Source organism: Pongo abelii, chromosome 9 (genome assembly GCF_028885655.2).
Source record: "Pongo abelii isolate AG06213 chromosome 9, NHGRI_mPonAbe1-v2.0_pri, whole genome shotgun sequence".
In the NCBI taxonomy this organism is placed as follows: Eukaryota; Metazoa; Chordata; class Mammalia; order Primates; family Hominidae; genus Pongo; species Pongo abelii.
In genome coordinates this window covers 114,967,199-114,991,410 of record NC_071994.2, presented here as the reverse complement: position 1 = coordinate 114,991,410, position 24,212 = coordinate 114,967,199, and the positions used below count along the sequence as shown (strand labels likewise).

The following is a 24,212-nucleotide window of genomic DNA, read 5'->3' as shown; positions in this document are numbered from 1 at the left end:
TTCTAAATTATAATCTAAAATCACATAATATCTTACAGCAAAAGTTGAAACAAAATCTTGTTATTGTAGTTCAAGAATTTTTATCCCTAAAGAATTTCTACAGTGAAACTGAGAGCCTAGGAATGCTAAATTAGGCATAGCTAAAGTGGATCTTGATGATAGTCCTGGTCTTGTAAACTAGCTTACTGTTAACATGGTGGACACCAGGGGGCGCTGTCCATCTACCATTTGCCCGTATTTGCATTGCTCATTATCACTCCTGTAAAGGCAGTAGGAGTTGCCTTCACTGTGGGTTGCAAGCTTATCTCTCATTGCTCATGTACCTAACCACGGGAACTTCCCAGCAGGTTCTTGGGTTTTAGTGTTCATTACGTTCCTTTAATTCTTTCACATGCTTTAAGTACATTTTTGTTCCAATTTGGGGATCCGGAGTGGATAAGTATTGCAAAATGGAGAGAAAACAATCACTGAACTTCCTTTGAGAGCATTTTTATGTTTGCCTTGAAACAAATTCCGTCATTTGTGGCTTGATGAAAACCAGTAATGAGTTTGAGAATCCAACAATTTTGTTTTCCTTTGATCCATGGCTATTTGAACAGACTGATTGGTGTATAGATAAGAGGATTCATGTATTAAACAGAACATTGGAATTAAAACCCAAGAAATGAATTTATGTTATGCTTTTGGTTAAACTCAGGAACCTTTTAGTGGCAGGACTCATTAAAGGAGACAGCTTTTTTTTCTTTCATCTAAGGTAGAATTTATTAAGTTCTATTAGCCATTAACTTGACGTTTATTTGTGTCCTAACCAAATCTAGTATTGTGCTTGTTGTTAGAGTTTGGATCTCTTGGGAGAGCTAAGGAATATATTCCTCTCTCCTTTTGATGCCTTTATGGCATTGGAGAAAGTGTGAATACAAGAGTAGAAACATTTTATGGAGTGTCCTAGGGCATACTCCTAAATTTGAGATCAAGATAACACTAAAACTAAATACGTTGTTTTGTTCTAATATAATGAAAGATGGGTATTTTTCTGTGTCTTGCAGTTCAGAATTTAGGCCACCCATATTGGCTTACCTTGGCTCCAATGTATATTTGGTTTATAATTTTCTTCATCCAGCCTCACAAAGAGGAGAGATTTCTTTTCCCTGTGTATCCACTTATATGTCTCTGCGGCGCTGTGGCTCTCTCTGCACTTCAGGTGAGTTTCAGGGAGAAGTGTATCTGCCTCATTCTTTTTTACTTATTAAATAATTGCTCACAAACTTAAGTGCAAATTACAGAATGCTTCCACCTAAGATATTTTATCCATAACATTAAACCTGATACAGATCATATTATTAAAGCTTCTTATATTGATTGCTTAGCTATTTACCATACTCGTATTTGCTGATTACATGTTTTCAGTGTTAATTTGCGTGTTACTTTGCCTCTGTTACCAACAGGAATCCAATTGCAGAATTCCATTCTGTGGCAGAGGTAATGGAACGTCTGCTCTTTGAACTGCTAGATCATAACAAAACTTGCTCAAGAGTTTGGGATCACAGCAGGCAGTTCACAGTATGGGGCACTTTGTAATCCTGGTTGAAAACCTGCCCAGGTCAATTTTCTGGCAGAGCTCATCTTAACTCTGTTTGAATATCTCTGTACTTACGGCTTCAGTAGCCTCAGAACCCTGTATTGCCCTCTGCTACCATTTGCAGTTGGCAGAAAAAAAATAATTAGGATGATAGGTTTTTTCTTAACAGGTTTTTGAGATATAATTCACAAACCATACAGTTTACCTATTTAAAGGGTATGATTCAGTGGTTTTTAGTCTGTTCACAGATGTGTGCAACTGTCACCACAGTCAGTTTTAGATCAAAAACCCTGTACCCTTTAGCTATTGTTCCCCCATTCCCTTTCTCATATCTCCCCAGCCCTAAGTAACCATTAATCTACTTTCTGTTCCTATAGATTTGCCTATTCTGAACATTTCCTATACATGGAAACATATGATATGTGGTCTTTTGTGACTGGCTTTTCTTAACATAATGTTTTCAGGGTTCATCAATATTAGGTGATAGTTTTAAAAAATAATTTTAATTATAAAAGTAATTGAACTTTATTGCAGATAATTTAGGAAGTAGTAAAAGAAAAATTAGTCACATTAACCTAACAAAAACTCCTCCCAGCATTTTTGTATATCATATACCAAGGTTTGTTATAGTTGTGATAATAAGTATACATGTAACTTTATATCCCTTTTTTATTTTTTTTTTGAGATAGAATCTTGCTCTGTTGCCCAGGCTGGATGGAGTGCAGTGGTGCAATCTCGGCTCACTGCAAGCTCTGTCTCTCGGGTTCACGCCATTCTCCTGTCTCAGCCTCCCAGGTAGCTGGGACTACAGGTGCCCGCCACCACGCCCGGCTAATTTTTGTATTTTTAGTAGAGATGGGGTTTTCACTGTGTTAGCCAGGGTGGTCTCGATGTCATGACCTTGTGATCCTCCCGCCTCAGCCTCCCAAAGTGCTGGGATTACAAGTGTGAGCCACCATGCCCGGCCACTGTATATCCCTTTTAATTTAATATTGTAACATTCTCTGTGCTTATCATTTTAGTAGCTGTAGAATGTTCTGGGTTGGATATAATATATAACATTATTATGTAATATGTAATATATTGACTTGATTTTATATAATGTAATTATTGGATATAATTCATGGTAGAATTTAGGTTGCTCATTTATTCAGTATTATAAATACTGCTAGGATAAATATCTTCATTTAGATATTTGGATTGATTCCTCAGGATAGATTCCAAAAAATATGAGAAAGGTTCAAACAGATTTATGCCATTTGTTATATATTGGAAAATTGCTTTCTGAAAGTAGTTTCTGTCTAGAAGGGAAGGAAGGAAGAGAAGAAGTCTGAGTAGAAGGTACTCAAAGACAGCAGAATTCATGCATGTGTGTTTATATTATATTCATCTAGTTTGTAAAGTCATTCAGCATATAATTAAGAGCATGTTCCTAGTGTTCTATAAGGGGAATTCTTTTTTCTTATTTGATCATGAGACTTTTTTTGATATTAAAAGCTTTGATAAAAACTTTGATAGTAAAGATTAGTACTCATTATATCAAAAACAAATTGAAGTACTTTATATATCAAAACTACCAAAAAAGTATTGCTTAAATATTAAAAAAAATAACTTATTAGGACTATAAATGCTATTAAAATATTCAAATAATTTTCCTATGAAGCTAGTGAGATTTTATTGTTGGCAAGCCCTCTGCCTGGCCAAGACTACAGGTAGTCTTAGAGGAGTTGGCTTTTATCTTAGAGTTTGGAGTACGTACCTCACTGTTGGCAAATGCTCAGATCTCTAATAGAACCTCTTTTTTGGCTTCGCTCTTGATGTTACTGTGATGTCTTGTAATTATGTATATTCTACAAGTTATATTTTCTTTTATCAGCACAGTTTTCTGTACTTCCAGAAATGTTACCACTTTGTGTTTCAACGATATCGCCTGGAGCACTATACTGTGACATCGAATTGGCTGGCATTAGGAACCGTCTTCCTGTTTGGGCTCTTGTCATTTTCTCGCTCTGTGGCACTGTTCAGAGGTAGATCTTCTAAAAATATCTTAACCTACACTGACGAGTCACTTCCTCTTAGGTTTTACTTGATTCATGATTATATAATACATATTTGGCTTATACTAAGAAGCCATTTCTAAAAAGAGAACCTGTAGACTTAATATTAATGAGTGGGATATGACTTCTGTATCTTAGGATTGAAGAGAAGATTGAGAATTCGTTTTAGTGTGATTAACTGTACATTTTTTGTCTATTTTTGTTGTTTTTTTCTTTTAATGGATGCTGATAAATTAAGGAAGCCTTAAACTTAAAATGCAAATTTGGGCTAACTTTTCATGATTATATTCTTTCTTATAATCATTGTTTGGATCCATAATATTAAAATATGCTCAAGGAAAATGAAGGTAAAAAGAAGAAAGAGCATAGAGAGGGGCAAGAAAGCCAATTATTTTTCACAGAATAGGGCCTCTGCTGTAACCATGTTCCCAGCTAGAGAGACATTTTATACCTGTAGAGCAGGCTTCATGCTGGAATGGCTATGGCCCTTCCTGCCTTTTAAATTTCATGTGGCTTACAGTGCGACATTAATGAGCAGTATAATTAAAGTCAGAATCTCATCTTACTCATCTCTGGCTCTCACTAACTGTTCTCCCTTCCAGGATATCATGGGCCCCTTGATTTGTATCCAGAATTTTACCGAATTGCTACAGACCCAACCATCCACACTGTCCCAGAAGACAGACCTGTGAATGTCTGTGTAGGAAAAGAGTGGTATCGATTTCCCAGCAGCTTCCTTCTTCCCGACAAGTAAGTGGTCCTTTAATTCCTAGGGTTTTAAATGAAGGAGTAAATAGAACAGTTCTATATCAGTGTCTTCTAATTTTTGTTTTCTTTTGGAGTTTTCACAGAGAGTTATTGAATTATTTACCACGTCGGAGAGCTGTGGGGCCTGTGTACTATGTACCTGCCTCCTGTGTTCATTAGGCTTATTAGGTTGAGGGCTGAGTCTAGGTAGACATTCTGCACTGCCCATAACTGTAGGTGTCTGGGGACTTCTGAAAATGCCCTGGGTCCTAGGCTTTGGCCAGTGGCTTTTCCTGGGGATTCATATTTACATTTCTGTAATTATCTGATGTTAATCCTCTTCTAAAAGTGGTCTAGAAACTCCAGCTAGAAGACAGAAGACATTCTTGACCCAACAGCAGTGAAAGTTCTCCACCATTATGTGGACACTGGGGAAGGCTGTGGTTAAAATATCTATACCACTTTCCTTTATGCTTTCTGTGGTTCTGAGAGCATAGGCCCTAAAGTTCTTTGTAGTTTGCTTCCTTTGGCCAGAGAAGAGTCCTGTGTAGGTCAAAGGGAAATCTGGTTAAGATGAGTCATGTTGCTCCATTTGAGAACTGGCTTCAGTAGCTTAGCTTTACTGGGTAGTAGTTTCTTATGCTTCATAAAGACCCTGTGTCAGTCATTAATGATTAAATTAAAACTTGTTTTTTAAGTGTTGACTTTAGCCTTTGCCTTTTACATTTGAAATAGTTTTATAGATAAAGATATGTTTGAGGGTTACTCCAGAACAAAGTATTTCTCCCATAGTGTGTTCTCGGTGCCATATATTACATTTCATTCTTTTTCTCTACACCTGATAATTTGCTTTGTTTGATAAGTCTCTCTGCCCACATGGTAATTGACAACAAGCATTGGCACTTCTCTGGTTTTTTGATGATATGACCATTTGGTTGTGAATTTCACTGCTAACAGTTGGTGAAATGGGTCAAGAGACATCTAATTGTAAATTTCTCAATGATTTTGGACTGATTTGTGACCTCTGCCTCTATGCTCCCTGGTTGAGGTTTTAGCAGGAATATTTTTTCTTCAAGAGAAATGTTTTTCACGTGATTTTTCTGGCTTGTTTGTTTCAAGTACATTTAGCAATATTATCCCCCTGTGTTTTTCTTATTCTCCTTGTGTTTCTGACAGTTGGCAGCTTCAATTCATTCCATCAGAGTTCAGAGGTCAGTTACCAAAACCTTTTGCAGAAGGACCACTGGCCACCCGGATTGTTCCTACTGACATGAATGACCAGAATCTAGAAGAGCCATCCAGATATGTAAGGGCTACATTCTCTTCTTGCTTCTCTGAAAAGAATTCTATGCCTAAAAGTCTGTTGGCATGTATATTAAAGCATTGATAAAATGAGAATTTCTTAGAAAGCAATTTTTTTAAGGCTGTTATGGCTCACACCTGTAATCCCAGCACTTTGGGAGACAGGCGGGATAATTGCTTGAGTTCAGAAGTTCGAGACCAGCCTGGGCAGCATAGCAAGATCGCATTTCTACAAAAAATTAAAAAATAAGCCAGGTGTGATGGCTTACGCCTGTAATCCCAGCCCTTCAGAAGGCTGAGGCAGGAGGATCACTTGAGCCGAGGAGTTCAAGGCTGCAGTAGGCCATGATTCCACTACTGCACTCCAGCCTGAGCAACAGAGTGAGATCCTGTCTCAGAAAAAAACCTGATATTTTTTAGGATGAGGGGTATAACAGCTTTTGTTGAAAAACAGTAAACAGTATCACTTTTATTTTCAAATTAACCTCTTTATTTTCTGTGTAAAATGTATAATTTAATTTTGAAGGTTTTGGATAGGCTGGAAGTTTTCTTATGGTAGAAATTTGAACCATTATTCTGAAACTCATATCATTCCTTGGCCTATTAAAATCCTTGATGGGGAACTTTCAAGTTATCTGGTCGACCTTTGACCTAGCCATTAGTATATTCCGGTTTTAACAAATGAACAGTGAAGACTGTTTCCATAGTGAATGCCAGGGAGCAGCCTCTGTCAGGGCCATGATCTTCTCCCTACTTGTCTTTACACATTCTGAGATCCCATGCGAATTTTACTTCAGTTCCTTTGAAAGATGACACTTTTGACATTGGAGACCTGTGAAATCTTTGGTAATGAAAAAGGTAAGAAGTAATAAAGATAATGCTCCTCTTGGGTCACAAAGACAGTGTAAGATCATTGTCTAGAATTATTAGAAAGCACATTTTTTGACAACCTGTCCGTTAAAGAAATATGTAACAGTTTAAATGTCAGCTATATTTAATTTACATTTTCTTATGTCATATGCTTAAAATGTAAAATAGCGAGACTTCCAATTCTCTTCTGAAGCAAACCTGCAGCCACATCTGGTCTTTTGTCTCCCAGATTGGGGCTGGTTAGAGTTCCATGGAGACCCTCAGGGTTTATGAGTGAGATTCTTATTGTATGAGCTTTAACTATAAGCTATGAAAATGGACACTTAAATACACAGCCTTGAGCTGTTCCCTTGTAAGATAGGCATTTCTACCACATGGCTTGTATTAGAGCTTTATTCTTTTAATTTAAGGCTCTGATTCCTGTTACAATGGAAATACCCTTGGGCAGGGTAGACTGTTACAGGTCATTTTAATTTTATCTGCAGATATGAGTCTCCTGAGTGCAGGGCATCATTCTAGAGACATTGGACAGTCAAAGGGTGGGAAAATACGCTGTCATAGGGGGACAGTATGAATTCAGAGTGATGTTAGCGGAGCTTTGCTTTAGGAAGAGGTAGTAAAAATGGAGTAGTAAAAAAAAGAACGTGGACTTTGGAGTTGAGTAGGCCTGCATTCAAATCTCAGCTCTGTTGCTAAACTCGATAACCTTGGGCAAATTAGTTAGCTTCTCTGTTTAATTTCAGTTTCTGTCTGTAAAATGGCACCTACTTTGGAATTATGATATTTGATATTATATCTCTCTGTAGCAGAAATGCAATGTTCTTATGCTTGCACAAGGGTTCTTAATCTGATAATGGTATATTAGACAGATTTGAGGTAAAGAAACCCAATCTCTCCCCTTCCTTCTTTTTATTGTTTCCCGTCCTGGTAATTTTATTCCAGTGTGTCTAGACTCATCAATGCCTTTTCCACCCCAGTGACTTCGCTTATATTGGTGACTGTGCCTGAACTACCCTTGTGTCTCTTCTCACACTATCAAAATTATCTTCCTCTTTGAAGCGAACTATTTAAGTCCATATTGAGTAGACCTTCCTTTAAGTGTCTTCAGGATTTATCTGTGCAGTTCATTTAGCCATTTAATTTTCTTGGTCTTAGTTAAATATTTCTGATATCATATCTTTCCACATCAAATGTGTGAATGCCATGAGGAGAATGACTGCACTTTGTTTCTTTTGTGTTCACCATAGTGTCTAAGACGGTGTCATATACCCAGTAGTTCACTTTTACATGCTTTCTCAGTGGATAATGAATATTCATCGTCATTGTGGTAATGATGTTGAGAGAAAGCTGGCTAGAAAATCTGCAGTGGCCTTTTGCACATTTCTTAGGCTTTTATCACTGGTTGTCTTAGTTAGATCATATTTCCATATTCTCTGCTGTCAGACAGTGTTAAATTTGATTAAATGACTCTATATGAGCTTTACCCAAAAGGTGATGATTTTTCAGGATGCCAATAGGAGTCACCAAAATGCTGGCTGATAAAAGCAGGGAAAAACAAGTGATTTATGTCTGCTGGGTAGCAGCTGTGTCCAGCCCTTTGAATGCGAGGATTTTTTTTGCTTATCTGTGGTGGCAGAATCATGAAAATTACGCATGGACCTTTAGCTCTGGGTGGCAGGTTTTAGTCAGCCTTTGGTTTCAATGCTAAGTGCTCCAGCCTGTCCCATTTCTATTCTGCATGGAAACGAGGAAAGATGTATGACTTTTTTTATTTCACTATTTTCTTTACCTCTGGGCTAATCAAGAATTAGGAGTGAATAAGTGTAAAGGTTCTGTGGTTTGTACTGTACCATTATAACTATATTGCAGAAATAATGTTTTTGCTGCATATTTTTTCATGGTAGGTATTGAGTAGCTATTGAATATCTCATTATTGAACAGGAAGCATTTATAGGGGTACATGCCAAGATTGCCGAGATTTTCTGCCAGAATCACGATCTAAATTTGGAAGATACATTCAGTGTCACCTCTTTAGTTCTTGAAAAATTCAAATTTTTGTTCACTATTTCAAGGTGAATGATACACTTCCAGCTCCAAATCTAGTATATGATTTAGGAGCTACCTAGTCAATGGATGAAACCTTGGAGGAAAAAACAGCTCTTCAGGAGAGAGCTTACAGAAAAAGACTTTTTTTCTGACTTTAATTTAATGCTTAAGCAGACTTGCTGAAAGTTTTCCTGTTTTCTTTCTTTTTTGAGAGACTGGATCTTGCTCTGTCACCCAGGCTGGAGTGCAGTGGTGCTGTCATAGCTCACTGTAACCTCAAATTCCTGGGTTCAAGTGATCCGCCCACTTCAAGCTCCTGAGTAGCTAGGACTACAGGCATGCATCACCATGCACAGTTAATAGTTTTATTTTTTCTAGAAACAGAGTCTTGCTGTGTTGCCCAGGCTGGTCTCAAGCAATCCTACCGTCTTGCCCTCTCAAAGTGCTGGGATTATAGGCATGAGCCACCATGCCTGTCCTCCATCTGTTATCTTTGAAAACATAGATTGGTCATTGATTTTTTTCCTAAGCAGTAATATAGTCAGTTCTGCTACAGTAAGATATAAAGTTATGAAAAATTAATATGCGGTAAAAACCACAAAGCTTATTGGGAAAACGGAGCTAGGGACACAATACTTAAAAAACTTTGTCAGTTAAAAAAGAGATTAAAAATTAGCCATGCATGATGGCTCATGCCTATAATTCTAGCACTTTGGGAGGCTGAGGCAGGAGGATAGCTTGAGGCTAGGAGTTTGAAACAACATAGTGAGATTCTGTCTCTACAAAAAATAAATAAATAAATTAGCCAGGTATGGTGGCTCATGCCTGTAGTCCTAACTACTCAAAGGCTGAGGTGAGAGGATTGCTTGAGCCCAGGAGTTTGAGGCTACAGTGAGCTACAGTCATGCCACTACGCTCCAGCCTGGACAACATAGCAGGACCCTGTCTCTGAAAAAATAAAAATTAAAAAAAGATTAAAAATGGTAGCATGATTTTACATATGTTAAATGGTTAAAAGTGCATAAATACTACAATAAGTGTGGCTGTTTACTTTGCAGAAGACTTGAAGTTTGCTTGTGGCCTGGCATTGGAAGGATTGCAGCTTGTAGTAGTAAAAGGGTTATCTGAAATCTTACAAAAGTTATAATAGCAAAGGTGAATGGGTGGATGTGGCTTATAACACAGTGAACTGAGAAGGCCAGTAGATATATTTGTGTATGTATACACTATGTGTGTTCCTATGCTGATTGGTTCCACTGAGTGTACTTTTCTGCATTCACCTAGTGTTTCCTGTGAATTAAATGACATAATCAAATGCAAAAATTAAATTATGCTCAAAGTGTTCCCTAATATATCCCTTGTGTTGGAAAAAATTTGCATTTTCAAAACTAGTATTAGAACAGAATTGACTGTATATCAGTTCAAAATATTCTTTATTTCATTCTTCTTTATCCCTGCTTTTCCAATTTAACCAGTAAAAAGAATCATAGATTTAGAAGGGAACTTAAAATGTAGTCTGTGATCTTTTTATTTTATGGATGAAAGAACTGAGATCTAGAGAGATTATAACTTGATAAAGATTAGCCCTAGGATAAAAGGCTTGGTTTCAGGATTCTTCAATATTATTTTCATACCACCTCTTTCTTGTTTTTGTGTGATAGCTAATCATTCTTTGATGTTACAAGGCCAAGTAGACATTAAGTAGCTGAGCATTGCTTTCTGTTTGTTTGTTTTGTTTTGTTTTTCAGAGGCAGGGTCTCACTCTGTCACCCAGGCTGGAGTGCAGTGTCATCATCATAGCTCACTGTATCCTCGAACTCCTGGGCTCAATCGATCTTCCCACCTCAGCCTCCTGAGTAGCTGAGACTACAGGTGCTGTAAAGACCCTGTCTCTATGGAGAATTAGGCTGGCATGGTGGCTCACACCTGTAATCTCAGCACTTTGGGAGGCCGAGGTGGGTGGATCACCTGAGGTCAGGAGTTCAAGATCAGCTTGGCCAACATGGTGAAACCCCGTCTCTACTAAAAATACAAAAATTAGCCGGGCATGATGACATGCACCTGTAATCCCAGCTACTTAGGAGGCTGAGGAAGGAGAATCGCTTGAACCCAGGAGGCGGAGGTTGCAGTGAGCCGAGATGGCACCACTGCACTCCAGCCTCGGTGACAAAGTGAGACTCTGTTTTAAAAAAAAAAAAAATTTAAATTAGCCACTACCCCTAGCTAATTTTTAAATTTTTTGTGGAGAGAGGGCCTCACGGTCTTGCCCGGGCTGGTCTCGAACTCCAGGCTTCAAGTGATCCTCCTGTCTTGACCTCCCAAAGTGGTGGGATTACAGGTGTGAGCCAGTGTGCCCAACTCATTACTTTTTAAAAAAATTACTTTCCATTTCTAGTTTATATGTGACAAGTACTTTAAGTAGTAAATATTATGTTTAACAATAAATAAAAATGATCAGGATTTCCCCCGACACTCTTTCCTTTCTTCTCTTTTTCTTCCTTTCTCTCTCATTTTATCCTTTCTCCTGCCCTTTTTGGAAGTCCTTATTGGAGGAAAAAATAACTTGCCCTATTTGTTTCCTCACTAATTGTTATGAGTCTCGGGTATCAAGGCAAGCAGATTCAAATTGCCATAATATATACAGTGCAATTAGATTAGAATCTACTAAGAATTTAATTGGAGAATGTTCAAAATACTTCTTTAAAGTTAATTTCTTAGTATTCATTATGTTGGCGTTTAGAAATTAATTGATGTTTCCATGATCTATAATGATTGAGTGAACACAAATTTTTACCTGTGAGTTTAGATTTTTACAGTGCAATAAATTTTTACTTGTGAGTTTAAAGATTCAATCAACAAATATGTATTTAGCAAGGCTATATGGGAGACAAAAAACTAAGACAGTCTGTGGCTCTGGAGGACAACTACTTTTTAAAATTTAACTGGAGCATATCTAAAAGAGGAAATGAAAAGACAGAAAAATACTTGAAATTTTTCCCTTTCAGATGTTTCTTCCCAGGCCTCCATGTTCTTATTTCAATAAAGGAAATATCATGGCAGGATATTGATGATTGGCTACATGATAGTGGCAAGAGCATTGACTGGAAGTTAGGAGAGTCTGTGATTCTTTTCTGGAATCATGTGAAGTGTATTTTCCTTTTAAATGACTGGGAATTTCTAAGACCATTGACATTTCTTTGCTCCCTTTTCCAATTTGCTGAAACTACACCTGAAATCCAATTGGAGTGTTTATATTTTAGCTTATCCCATTACCTATTTTCCTGTCAAATATTTTATGGCAGCACAGTTTACCTTGAGACATGTGTTCTGAGCCAGGGCCCTCATGACCAGAGATGGAAGTCTGCATGCTGCTTCTGTCCTGGAAGAGATGAGTACTGTTAGAGGCTTATTCTGTGCTGTGTCCTGCTCCAAGAGTGTGATGCTGGTGTTTGAGAGTCGAGATGATGTCACTGAAGACTGCAACCCTGACAAAGTTTCTGTTACAGCTGATGAGGAAAAGCTGTGACAATATTTATTACTACCCAGCTCTCCTTAGCTCACTCCTCCCCCGACAAAATACACACCTTTTATTATTGGGATCTCAACCTCTGTTTCAGGCCTTCTATTTCCTTTGAGAATGTGTAGTTTTGTTTACATCTGGAGTGGTATTAAATTGTTATCCTTAACATACGCTTGTTGATAAGATGTAAACAATGTGATATTGATGATGGATAAATTGGCTTGAATTCCCCCGCTGCTACCTTTTTCTGTTTTGGTTTAGAGGTGCTTATTTGTTCTTCTCTAAAGCTTCTAGTGGGTTGAAACAGAAAGAAGTCACATTTCTTTCAAAATGAGTCTTAAATGCTTGTGTTTTACAAAGTTTTAAATTAAGGCATATTTTTAGCTTCGACAGCTGGTTGATATGTAGCCTGTGACTAATGAAATGAAACACATTTTTGTTTCATGATCATGTGTTAATGTCACCCTACAATTTTGTTATTTTTGATGCAAGAAAGAATGATTAAATCTGAAGAAACAAAAAAAATGGGCTCTTTGGTTATACTTTAAGGCAGATTTAAATCCAGTCTTTTGATTTTTGAATTGTAGATGATGTGGTTATGATCTCAGATTTTGCAGTGTGAGATATTTATAAAATTGAGAGAATAAATTTATTCTGTCTGGTTGTAATTCAAGTCATGTTACTTTAGCTTTTAGACCTATGGGGCAGTAGACAGTTGGTGTTTTCAGGGATATAAACTGAGGACTCTCAAGCTAAAAATAGTCACAGTAAAACAATATGTATAGTGTGATCCAGATTTTGTAAAGAAAAATCAATATCTGCAGAGAAGTTCTGGTGTATACACTAACAGGCTGATGGTGATTTTCTTTGGGTGGGAGGACTGTAAGTGATTTTTTAAGATTTTTTTTGTAATAAATAACGTTTTAATTTCATCATGGAAAAAAAAATAACCATAATGGGGGCTGTCACTGTGAAATCTTTGATACCCCTACCGAGAAGATCTGTGGTGGACTTGAGTAACATTCAGTGTGTTTTCAGTCGACTTCGAGTTTCTCTTCCTTGAACATAAGGACTTTGAACTCAAAATTGGAAGATAAGTTTTCTATCAAGTAATTTTTCCCTCTTTGCCTTCAGGCCTCTTCTTAAGTCATTTTAGTCATATTTAATACTATCTTTGATACTCTTTCCACAAATTATATCTTGATTACTTCAAAAAAATAGATGTGGTTTACCGATTTACAAGCTCCAAGGAACGCTTTTTTTAGAAACCCAGGACTAAAGAGGATGCCGCAGTGCATAAGGCAAGTAGGTTATTAAACTGTCCCAGGCAGAAGTGAGTTAAGGAATTAAATACAAATTTAAATAAAGTTAATTTTCCGGTTGTTGGGGTTTGGACAGAAAGCCTTGTCTGTCCTGTAAGCATGCTCAAGACTATCCATTGGCAGCGTAATTCCAACAGTTTTGAATCACTGGCTCAAGAAGACAATGATGTATAAATATTATCAGCACAATCATGTTCATCTCCTTTTTTTTGACGGAGTCTTGCTCTGTCACCCAGGCTAGAGTGCAATGGCGCAGTCTTGGCTCACTGCAACCTCCATCTCTCTGGTTCAAGCAATTTCCCTGCCTCAGCCTCCCGAGTGACTAGCTGGGATTACAGGTGCACACCACCACGCCTGGCCAATTTTTTTGTGTTTTTAGTAGAGACAGGGTTTCACCATGTTAGCCAGACTGGTCTCAAACGCCTGACCTCAGGCTATCTGCCCGCCTCAGCCTCCCAAAGTGCTGGGATTACAAACGTGAGCCACCACATCCAGACTCATCTCTTATCTTTAGGCACCTTTTTTTTTTGAGACAGGGTCTCTGTCTGTCACCCAGGCCAGAGTGCAGTGGCATAATCTCAGCTCACTGCAACCTCCACCTCCCTGGTTCAAGAGATTCTTGTGCCTCAGCTACCAAGTAGCTGGGATTACAGGTGTGTGCCACCATGCCTGGCTAATTTTTTGTATTTTTAGTAGAGACAGGGTTTCACCATGTTGGCCAGGCTGGTCTCGAACTCCTGACCTCATGTGATCCACCTACCTTGGCCTCCCAAAGTGCTGGGATTATAGGTGTGAGCCACCGTGCCTGGGCATCTTTTTTGTTCTTAATCACTGTTAAATGTTTCTTACTCTTTTCGTTCGTTGGTTGATTCAGCCATTCATCCAACTTTTTATTGTCTCTATGTGCTGAAAATAGGTGACAGAAAGCATAATCTCCTGTCTTTTTTTTGAGACTTTCACTCTTGTTGCCCATCTCAGCCCACTGCAACCTCCCACTACCGGGTTCATGTGATTCTCCTGCCTCAGCCTTCTGAGGAGCTGGGATTACAGGCATGCGCCACCCCACCTGGCTAATTTTGTATTTTTAGTAGAGACAGAATTTCTCCATGTTGGTCAGGCTGGTCTCAAACTCCTTACCTCAGTTGCTCCGCCCGCCTCAGCCTCCCAAAGTGCTGGGACTACAGGCGTGAGCCACTGTGCCCGCCAATCTCCTGTCATTTAAGAAAAGTCCCTTATAAGAAAAAAAGGCAGAATTATGGGGAAAAGAAGGAATTGAAAGAAACAGAAACAATGTAGGAAGCAGAAATATTTCCTGATAGATGAAAAATTTGGGGTTCATAAAACAAAAACATATGCTCTTCATATTATTTGTGCTTTTAAAAGAGAACAATCAGGAAATAAGAGCTGCTAGAAATTAAAAATAAAGGAGATTTTTAAAGTCAGTAGAATGATTATAGAAGATAAGGTTGAAGAAATCTTCCAGATTATAATAATACAAAACAAATCAAAAACAAAGAGATAGAAAATAGAAAAAGAACAATAAAATCAGAATCCAGAATTTAGCTAATAGGCGATCCAGAAAGAGAAAACAGATGAGACAGAGGAGAGGAGATTGCCAAAGGAATCATGTGAGACTATCCCCAGAACTGAAGGATATCAGTTTTCAGATTGCAAGAGCCTGCAGAGTGTCCCTGAAATGATGAATGAGGAAAGATTCATACCAAGATATATCAGGTACCAAAAGAAGTTAGTGTATGTTACTATTTGATAATTGAAAAATCAAAAGCTACCAGGAGAGGTAAGGATTGTTTGAACCCAAGATAGTGCCACTGCACTCCATTCTGGGTGACAGAGTGAGACTCCGTCTGAAAAAAAAAAAAAAAACCTACCAGGAGAAAAAGCTGGAAGAGTTGAGTGGTTGTCTCTGGGAAGTTGGACTGGGGAATAAGGAGGGTACTGCTGTTTTTCATAATAAGCTTCTTGTACTAAGTTTTTTTTTTTTTTTTTTTTAACTCTGGATATATTATTTATTTTGTCATCCAGGCTGAGTGCAGTGGTACAGTCACAGCTCACTGCAGCCTCGACCTCCCTGACTCAAACAATCCTCCCACCTCAGCCTCACAAGTAGCTGGGACTATGGACCTGCACCACCATACCCAGCTAATTTTTTATTTTTTGTAGAGACAGGATCTGGCAATGTTGCCCAGGCTGGTCTCAAACTCCTAGACTGAAGTGATCCTCCCACCTTGACCTCCCAAAGTGTTGTGATTACAGGCATGAGCCACTGCGCCTGGCTGCATATTATTATTATTATTATTATTATTATTATTATTATTATTGAGACGGAGTTTTGCTCTTGTTGCCCAGGCTGGAGTGCAGTGGTGCGATCTCGGCTCACCGCAACCTCCGCCTCCTGGGTTCAAGTGATTCTCCTGCCTCAGCCTCCTGAGTAGCTGGGATTTCATGAAGGCATGCGCCACCACGCCTGGCTAATTGTGTATTTTTAGTAGAGACAGCGTTTCTCCATGTTGGTCAGGCTGGTCTCAAACTCTTGACCTCAGGTGATCCACCCACCTTGGCCTCCCAAAGTGCTGGGATTACAGGTGTGAGCCACCACGCCCAGCTGTATATATTATTTTGATAAACCTAAAGGTGAATTTAGAAAAGGACATAAGTCTTGCCCTCAGAGTCTAGTAGAAGAAACAAAATATTATTAAACAGTGTACTGAGTGCCATAATGTGCATAGAGAAGGTGAGAAAACTCTTCATACTTCAGCCTCACGTAAGAGGTAGCATAGGAGTTGAGTCTTAGAGGCTGATTAAGAATTTTCTGGCAGAGGAAGGGGAAATTGACATTCCAGTCAGAAGGAACAGCTTATGCAAAGGCCTGAAGTATGAAAGAACATTGAATATTTGGGGGAAATTAAATGGCTTGAGGTTTCTAGATTTTAGTTAATTGAGCAGAAGCATTTCTCATTTCTTCTCTGTTTCATTGTTCTCCCATATTTATGTATGTGACAGTGTTCTCTGGCAAATTTTACATTTGTTTAAAGACAAGGGTTCATGTTTGTCATTAATCTTTCAAACCTTCACAATGCCTGGCATAGGGATTATACACAGCAGGTGATTTTTAAAAATTTAAGTGAAATAATCAAATAGCCCTTCATTTAGTCTTTTTGAACTAAAGAGAGGCCTCCCCAAACCTTGTTAATAGTAGAAATTTGGACCAATTAGGACTCAAGCACTACCATTTTTCAAGGTTGTTTATATTCCAGTAAGAGTACCAGGTTACACGCACGTGGAGAACAGGGATCATGTCTAGCTTTCTCCTGTCGTTTGTTTCTAATGTAAATTGACAGAGGTTCGTATTTGGCAGATTTGTGTCCTAACTGGTTTCCTATCAAGTTTGATATGTTGCAGGAAGATGGAATACTTTTCTTTTAGCTATAATAGGTCTGTTTCACACAGATGTTTCTGAATTCTCTGTTCAGGGTCATTTATGGAAACTAATTCAAAGCCTGGGAGCCAGGCCTTCCTCATGCAACTTAATAAAATTTCATAGGTTGATGCAAATATTAACCTGGGTAGAACTTTATCTATTGAATTTATATTCTTCTGAATGGGTGACAAAAATAACTGTGAAAAGGTTTGCGTTTAAAAAGACATTCCCTCTTCTTAGATTGTAAAGTATATAGCAGGAACTGATAATGCAAGCTAACTGATTAAGCACAGAAATTATTAAGGAAAAGATTTTATAAGCATGTTTTGCCAACTCTGGATAATTGAAAATTAACTTCCCATTACTTTTTACTTATGCTTTGGTATAGTGGCTTTATTCTATTGGCTGAATGCCACTTAAAGTTTATACATCTGATATTGTCCATCATAAGTTGGAAGCTCCTAAAGGGAAGATATCTATCCATGTATTTGTCTTCCTCTGGTCCCCTTTTAAACTGTAATAACAATATACAACCCGTAAAGAAAAAAATGGAGATTTTTGACAAAAATGGTGACTATTTGTATATATGTCGACTTAACTCTAAAGTAGAAATTCTCTAAAATTTGTGTGATTTTTCTTTTGTTTCCTAATTTAGTACTTAACAGGACTTTCTTAATGGTGGCAGTGATAGTGACTTTAGTCATAAATACTAATGAATTTCATTCTATATCATAGATGCATTCTTAAAATATTTTATATACACGGATATTTTAAAAGTCCGATTTATGAAAGAAACCCAGAATTTGTTATTGTAAAACAAAAGAAATCAAGCGATCTCCCATGATTTCTCAGATTTCTAAATCTGCATTTTTGTATAAAGTAGTTTGTTTATTTTGAGATATGTTGTTGAGAACTAAGAGATATCATCCAGTTGGGCTTCACTGAGTTGCAGTACCACCATCCTGGGTGTTCACCCTTATGTACTGATTTCACAAGGGGGACAAATAGTTGAAATTCACATAACACCTCTCATCAATTGGTAGTGGCTTACTGGAGCCTGGGATGAAAGAGCATGATGACATTGAATCCAGGCTCAGTGGAAGAGTGCCACAATTGATTGGTGATGTGGAATGTGAACAGTGGGAAGGGAAACAACCATTGGAGCTTTCTTTATTTGCCATCACCTAACTTCAGGATAGATCTGTGTGGTGATCTGGGCTCTGTAGATAAGATATGTGACCTGTTCCCAAATCAGACTTTTTATATTGATAAAGCACTTAGAGATGAAGAAGCACTGTAAAAATTCAGAATTTTTCAGGCACGTAAGCCCACAAAATTTCTGTAACCTTTCCATATTTAACATTGGCTTTAAATAGCTCCTTGACATCAACAAATTGAGAGAATTGAATGATCTTATTTTGCCTTTGCCATTTGTGACACGTTTCTTAACTGTGTTCAGTACTAGAAGCAAGACGTAGACTTTCTAATTGCTCAAGACTTGGCAGTGTAAAAGCAAATCCTGTATATTTGTTACCTCCAGCACAGGGCTTTTAATATGGAAATGTATGTGATGATGAGCAGCAGTAGTTTAGAGAAGAGTAGAATCAGCAAAGGGGAGTATATTTGCAATTGTGAGGAAATTGCTTTCTCTACAATTGCTTTCTCTAGAGTTGAGAAATTGCTTTCTCTAGAGTTGAGAAGGATCTTAGTGGTTTGCGCTCCAAACCTTTTGGAAAGGTGGTAAAATCTCTGAGCCTAGGTTATTTCCCTAAATCACAGAGCTAGAGGCAGAGTATTCAGCGGTCCTATTTCCTGATGCAAATGAAAATATTAGCTAGATTTAAATAAAAAGAGCACTTAGTCGGAGGCAGAAGATACAGAGCTTCTTTTTTTTTTTTTTTTTTTTTTTGAGACGGAGTTTTGCTTTTGTTGCCCAGGCTGGAGGCAATGGTGTGATCTCGGCTCACCGCAACCTCTGCCTCCCGGGTTCAAGCGATTCTTCTGCCTCAGCCTCCCGAGTAGCTAGGATTACAGGAATGCAACACCGTGCCTGGCTAATTTTTTGTATTTTTAGTAGAGACGGGGTTTTTCCATGTTGGTCAGGCTGGTCTTGAACTCCCAACTTCAGGTAATCCACCCACCTCAGCCTCCCAAAGTGCTGGGGTTGCAGGCGTGAGCCACTGTTCATTTTTTTGGAGACAGGTTGTTGCACTATCACCCAGGCTGGAGTGCAGTGGCATGATCATGGCTCACTGCAGTCTCAACTTCCTGGGCTCAGGTGATTCTCCCACCTCGCCCTCCTGAGTAGCTGGGATCACAGGTGCACCCACCACACCCAGCTAATTTTTATATTTTTTGTAGAGATGAGGTCTCACTGTTTTGCTCAGGTTGGTCTTGAACTCCTAGGCTCAAGCAGTCTGCCCGCTGTGGCCTCCCAAAATGTTATAATTACAAATGTGAGCCACAGCACCTAGCCTTTTTTTTTTCTTTGAGACTGAGTTCTTTGTCACCCAGACTGGAGTGCAGTGGTGCAAACACAGCTCACTGCAACCTTGACCTCCCAGGCTTAAGTGATCCACCTGCCTCAGCCTCTCAAGTAGCTGGAACTACAGGCACATGCCACCATGTCTGGCTAATTTTTGTATTTTTTGTAGAGACAGGCTTTCACCCTGATGCCCATATTGGACTCGAACTCCTGGGCTCAAGTGATCTGCCCATCTTGGCCTCCCAAAGTGCTGGGGTTACAGGTGTGAGCCACTGGGCCCAGCGCAGAGCATTATTATAGTCTGCTTTTCTATTGCTGTCATTTTGGAGCATTGGCCACTTCCAATGTTTGTTTTGTGGGTGCTTGCTGATATAACCTGTATCTATCTCGAAGTCCCACAAGTGGGTATTAATGCAATGTGATTTCTGCCCGGTGCTCTGAATGTCAAAGTGAAGAAATTCAAAGAATCCTGGGTAAATAGCAGAAGTCACTATGACTCTTAGCCAAATGCTTTGTCATCTCATTAGTGACACACATGAATGGACCATTTCTGTAAGAACAGATTCCCACTGTTCCTACCTATGATCCAGCAAAACCACAGCCAAGGGAATGGGCTTGGCGGAGTCATTGGGAAAAGAAGACCCTGTCGAGCTTGATTGTAGTCTGGCATGGTGGAGAGACATGAGAAATGTAGAATAAGCGGGAGGCCCCAAGGGTTGGGGATGATCCCCAAGGGGCTCTGGCTCTTGGTGCTGCTCTGGGGACAGTGCCAAGTAGGATGTTTGACTGGGGCAGTACACCTGTCAAACAGTAATGCAGGTGTGTTAAGGTGAGCTCAAGGAGGACAGAAGCCTCCCGTGGAGCAGAAGGGGAAAAGCCCACTTGATCTTGTACAAATATTGAGCATGAAAGTAGGACCTTATAGGAAAAAAATACTGATAATCCATTTTCAAATATGTAGAGCATATGCAATAGGATTTCTTTTTACTTTTTTAAAGATTTTATTTTTAGAGACAAGGTCTCGCTCTGTTGCCCAGGCTGGAGTGCAGTGGTGCAATCATAGCTCACTACAGTTTCAAATTCCTGATATCAAGCAATCCTACCACCTCAGCCTCCCAAGTAATGAGGATTACAGGTGCACACCACCATACCTGGCTAGTGTGTGTGTGTGTTCGGAGACAGTGTCTCACTATGTTCCCAGGCTGGTCTTGAACCCCTGGCCTTAAGTGATCCTCCTACCTTAGCTTCCCAAAGGGTTACAGGTGTGAGCCACAATACCTGGCCCTACGTTTGTATTTTTTATAGTAAAAAAGTTGTGGCTAAAATGGAGTCAAAAGACATCTTAGAACTTCTTTACATGCAGAAAGTTCTGGAAGGTTGCAGAACTGGACTTGATTATCTCTTAACATCTTGTATGTGAATTGAGAAAGGCAAAAAATACCAATTTGGAATTTGAGTTAATGCTATGGTTTGTGTCCTCCAAAGTTCATGTATTGGGAACTTGATCCCTAATGTGTCAGTGTTGGGAGGTGGGACCTAATGGAAGGTGTTTGGGTCATGGGAGCTCTGCCCTCATGAATACATTAATGCCATTATCGCAGGAGTGGTTTATCTCAAGAGTTAGTGCCTTATACAAGGATGAGTTCATCCCCTTCTTGCTGTCTCTTGCCCTGTCTTTGCCCTTCTGCCATGTGCTGCCTTCTGCCATGAGATGGCACAGTAAGAAGGCCCTTACTACATGCCAGCACCTTAATTTTGTACTCATCAGCCTCCAGAAATGTAAGGAAGTAAATTTCTGTTCTTTATAAATTATCCTGTCTCAGATATTCTGTTATAGCAACCCAGAGTGGACTAAGACAGTTGCTCTTAAGTGTGATTCTTCTGTTTATTTCTTTTGGATTCTCTAATCACTTTCCCAATAGCAGGAACACATTCATAGATCTGAATGGAGTCATATATTTTGATGGCACAGTAAGAAGGCCCTTACCAGACACCAGCACCTTGATTTTGTTCAGTAGATTTATTATAATATGATGTGATCTTTATTATATGATATTATGGAGGAAATAGATTGTCCTCCAGGGGCTAGAAGCTAGGGGAAGAAATTCTTGGCACTTACAAATTAGCTGGTCATAGTTTTGAACAGCATGGTGTTGGAAGTTGTCCAGCATCCTGGTGTGGCTGGTCGCCGTTATTTCCTTCCACAAATACTTTTTGACAGCCTGAGATATGCCAGGTACTCTACCAGGCACCAGGTTTATTGTGCTGATAAAGACAGATTCAGTTCTTGCCTTCACAGAGCTTATAAGGTTCAGCTATAAGAAGGCTTGGGCCTTGCTACAGTTGCTCACAGAGGGATTTGAGGAGATGTGATGAATCAGAATTTATTATGTGTTTGGAAGGAAGACATTCTGAATGCTGCTTAAAAGCTAAGTATTAAATTAATAACATATGTCAGCCATTGCGGCTGTTGGATAGCCTCAGTTATGACCAAATTTTACTTAGCTGTGGGCAAACTGTCTAAATAGTTTTTTCAGCTTTAATCCTCCCACTTGCCTAAGAGTTTACAGGGCAGTTGATTTAGATTGATCTTTCACATTATCCCCTTGGACTCTTAGAGGATTCATGATGACAGTTGTTTACCAGAGGATTTTCAGTGACATTTGAGAAATAAGATCTGTCTTCTGTGTGGAGATGGTTTCTCTGTGATGTTCCCTGAACCTCATGTTGGCCCTTGCCAGAGATCTCTATTTTTACAGCTACTTGCGTCATTGTCATTTCCAGCTGATAGATGATTGAATGCAACTTCACATCCTTCCTGTCTTAGGACTTGTGGGGCTTTGGCTCAGGCAGCTGGATAGACAGCAGAGAAGGTCACTGAGAATAGGAGGTTGGACTATTAGTTCTTTCCTTGTCCCCACATGGCATTCTAAACTGTGATAAAATTAGTTGATACTACCATTGAACCCATTCCTCCTGTTGCCTTTTCTCAGTCTTCAGCTCCTCATAGCGTTTCTGTAGCATTTGAAATCTACTCTCCACCCAGATTTTCAAAACTGTGTACTTCTTTGATTCTTCTGTGTCCTGTCTTCTGGTTCTCTCCATCCTTGGCTTCTTCCACTTCTTTCTTCTGCCCCGTGCTACGGGCGTCTTCTCAGCTTTATCTGTGGTCCTTGGCCCTCTCTGTTTGTTTCTTGTGTCTCTTCTACTCTTTCACCTTTTCTTCCCTCCTTCACTTCCTCTCCCTTTTTTTTTCATGCATTCTTACATATATTTGTTAAGTAGACATTTAGTTAGGACTTACTGTATGTTTTGTACTGTGCTAGGTTTTTGGCATAGAAGAATGAATGAGATAGACACAGCCCCAGATTTTATGGAGCTTACAATGAATTTCCCAATTAATTAATAGAATATAATTGTAAAATGTTTTGAGAAGTACTGGTTGCTATGAGAGCATGTAATTTAGGACCTGTCCTAGTTTAAGAGGTCAGTGAAGTCTTTCTTAAGGAAATCATTTTTAGCTGAAATCTGAAGGATGAGTAGGAGTTTTTGAGGGGACAACAGGGAGTGTTCCACGAGTAGGAACAGAAAACAGTTCTCTAACTCAGTATTTTAGTCATACTGGTCTTCTTTCAGTTACAGTTGTGTGCTGCTCAGTGACACTTTGATCTAGGGCAGACTGCGTATTTGATGGTGGCCCCACAAGATTATTATGGCTACACCATACAGCCTAGGTGTGTCATAGGCTATACTGTCTAGGTCTGTGTCAAAACACTCTATGATGTTCACATAATGATGAAATCATCTAAGACACATTTCTCAAAACCTGTCTCCCTCGTTAGGTGACGGCATGACTGTACTTGAATACACCATGCTTCTTCCCACCTCATTAGGTGTAAGACACAAGTTATCATTTTTCCTCAGTGTCACCCAAACCTATCCTTTACTGCAGCCTCAGTTCACTGAATTAGAAATCTTGGTGTCACTGATTTCATTTGAAATAGAAGTGAGGGCCAGGTGTGGTGGCTCACGCCTGAAATCCCAGCACTTTGGGAGGCTGAAGTGGGCGGATCACCTGAGGTCAGGAGTTTGAGACCAGCCTGATCAACATGGTGAAATCCCGTCTCTACTAAAAATATAAAAATTAGCCAGCCGTGGTGGCGGGCCCCTGTAATCCCAGCTACTCAGGAGGCTGAGGCAGGGGAGAATCGCTTGAACCTGCGAGGTGGAGGTTGCAGTGAGCCGAGACCGCGCCACTGCACTCCAGCCTGGGCGACAGAGCAAATCTGTCTCAAAAAAAAAAAAAAAGAGAAATACAAGTGAAATTTGTCCTTTCTTCTTTCTTCATTTCCACTGCCATAGAAATATCAGAAGGTGATGTAGAGGCAGGTGGATCACTTAAGCCCAGGAGTTTGAGAGCAGCCTGGGCAACATGGTGAAACCCCAACTCTACAAAATACAAAAAAAAATTAGCCAGGTGTGGTGTTGTGCACCTGTTGTCCCAGCTACTTAGGAGGCTGAGGTAGTAGGATCACTTGAGCCTGGGGAGGTTGAGACTGCAGTGAGTTTTGTTTTTGATTTTTTTTTGAGTCAGAGTCTCACTCTGTCTCCCAGCCTGGAGTGCAGTGGCGCGATCTTGGCTCACAGACTGCAGTGAGTTGTGATTTGCACTACTACACTCCAGCCCAGGTGACTGAGTGAGTCCCTGTCTAGAAAGAAAGAAATATCAGAAGGCATTATCACTTCACAACTGGATATTACAGTAGTAACTAGAGTGTTTACTTCAGCTTTTTCCTCCAACACTTTCTTGCCTCATCCTCCGCAGCATAGCTAGTATAGGCCTCT

General features: G+C 39.3%; 1 protein-coding gene across 8 annotated transcripts in view; it reads left to right on the top strand.

Annotated features, from left to right (window-relative positions):
* ALG9 (ALG9 alpha-1,2-mannosyltransferase) overlaps nucleotides 1-24,212 on the top strand; it is an 89,153-nt gene that overhangs the window by 29,803 nt on the left and 35,138 nt on the right. For 4 of the 8 annotated variants that reach the window (XM_002822457.6, XM_054525058.2, XM_063711372.1 and 1 more), the window contains 4 exons: nucleotides 1,047-1,201; nucleotides 3,477-3,606; nucleotides 4,239-4,386; nucleotides 5,560-5,689. In XM_002822457.6, the coding sequence (XP_002822503.3) occupies nucleotides 1,047-1,201; nucleotides 3,477-3,606; nucleotides 4,239-4,386; nucleotides 5,560-5,689 (563 nt within the window). Of the gene's footprint in view, nucleotides 1-1,046; nucleotides 1,202-3,455; nucleotides 3,607-4,238; nucleotides 4,387-5,559; nucleotides 5,690-24,212 lie in introns of all 8 variants that reach the window. The other 4 variants (XM_003777885.4, XM_063711371.1, XM_054525056.2 and 1 more) reach the window with 1 other exon arrangement.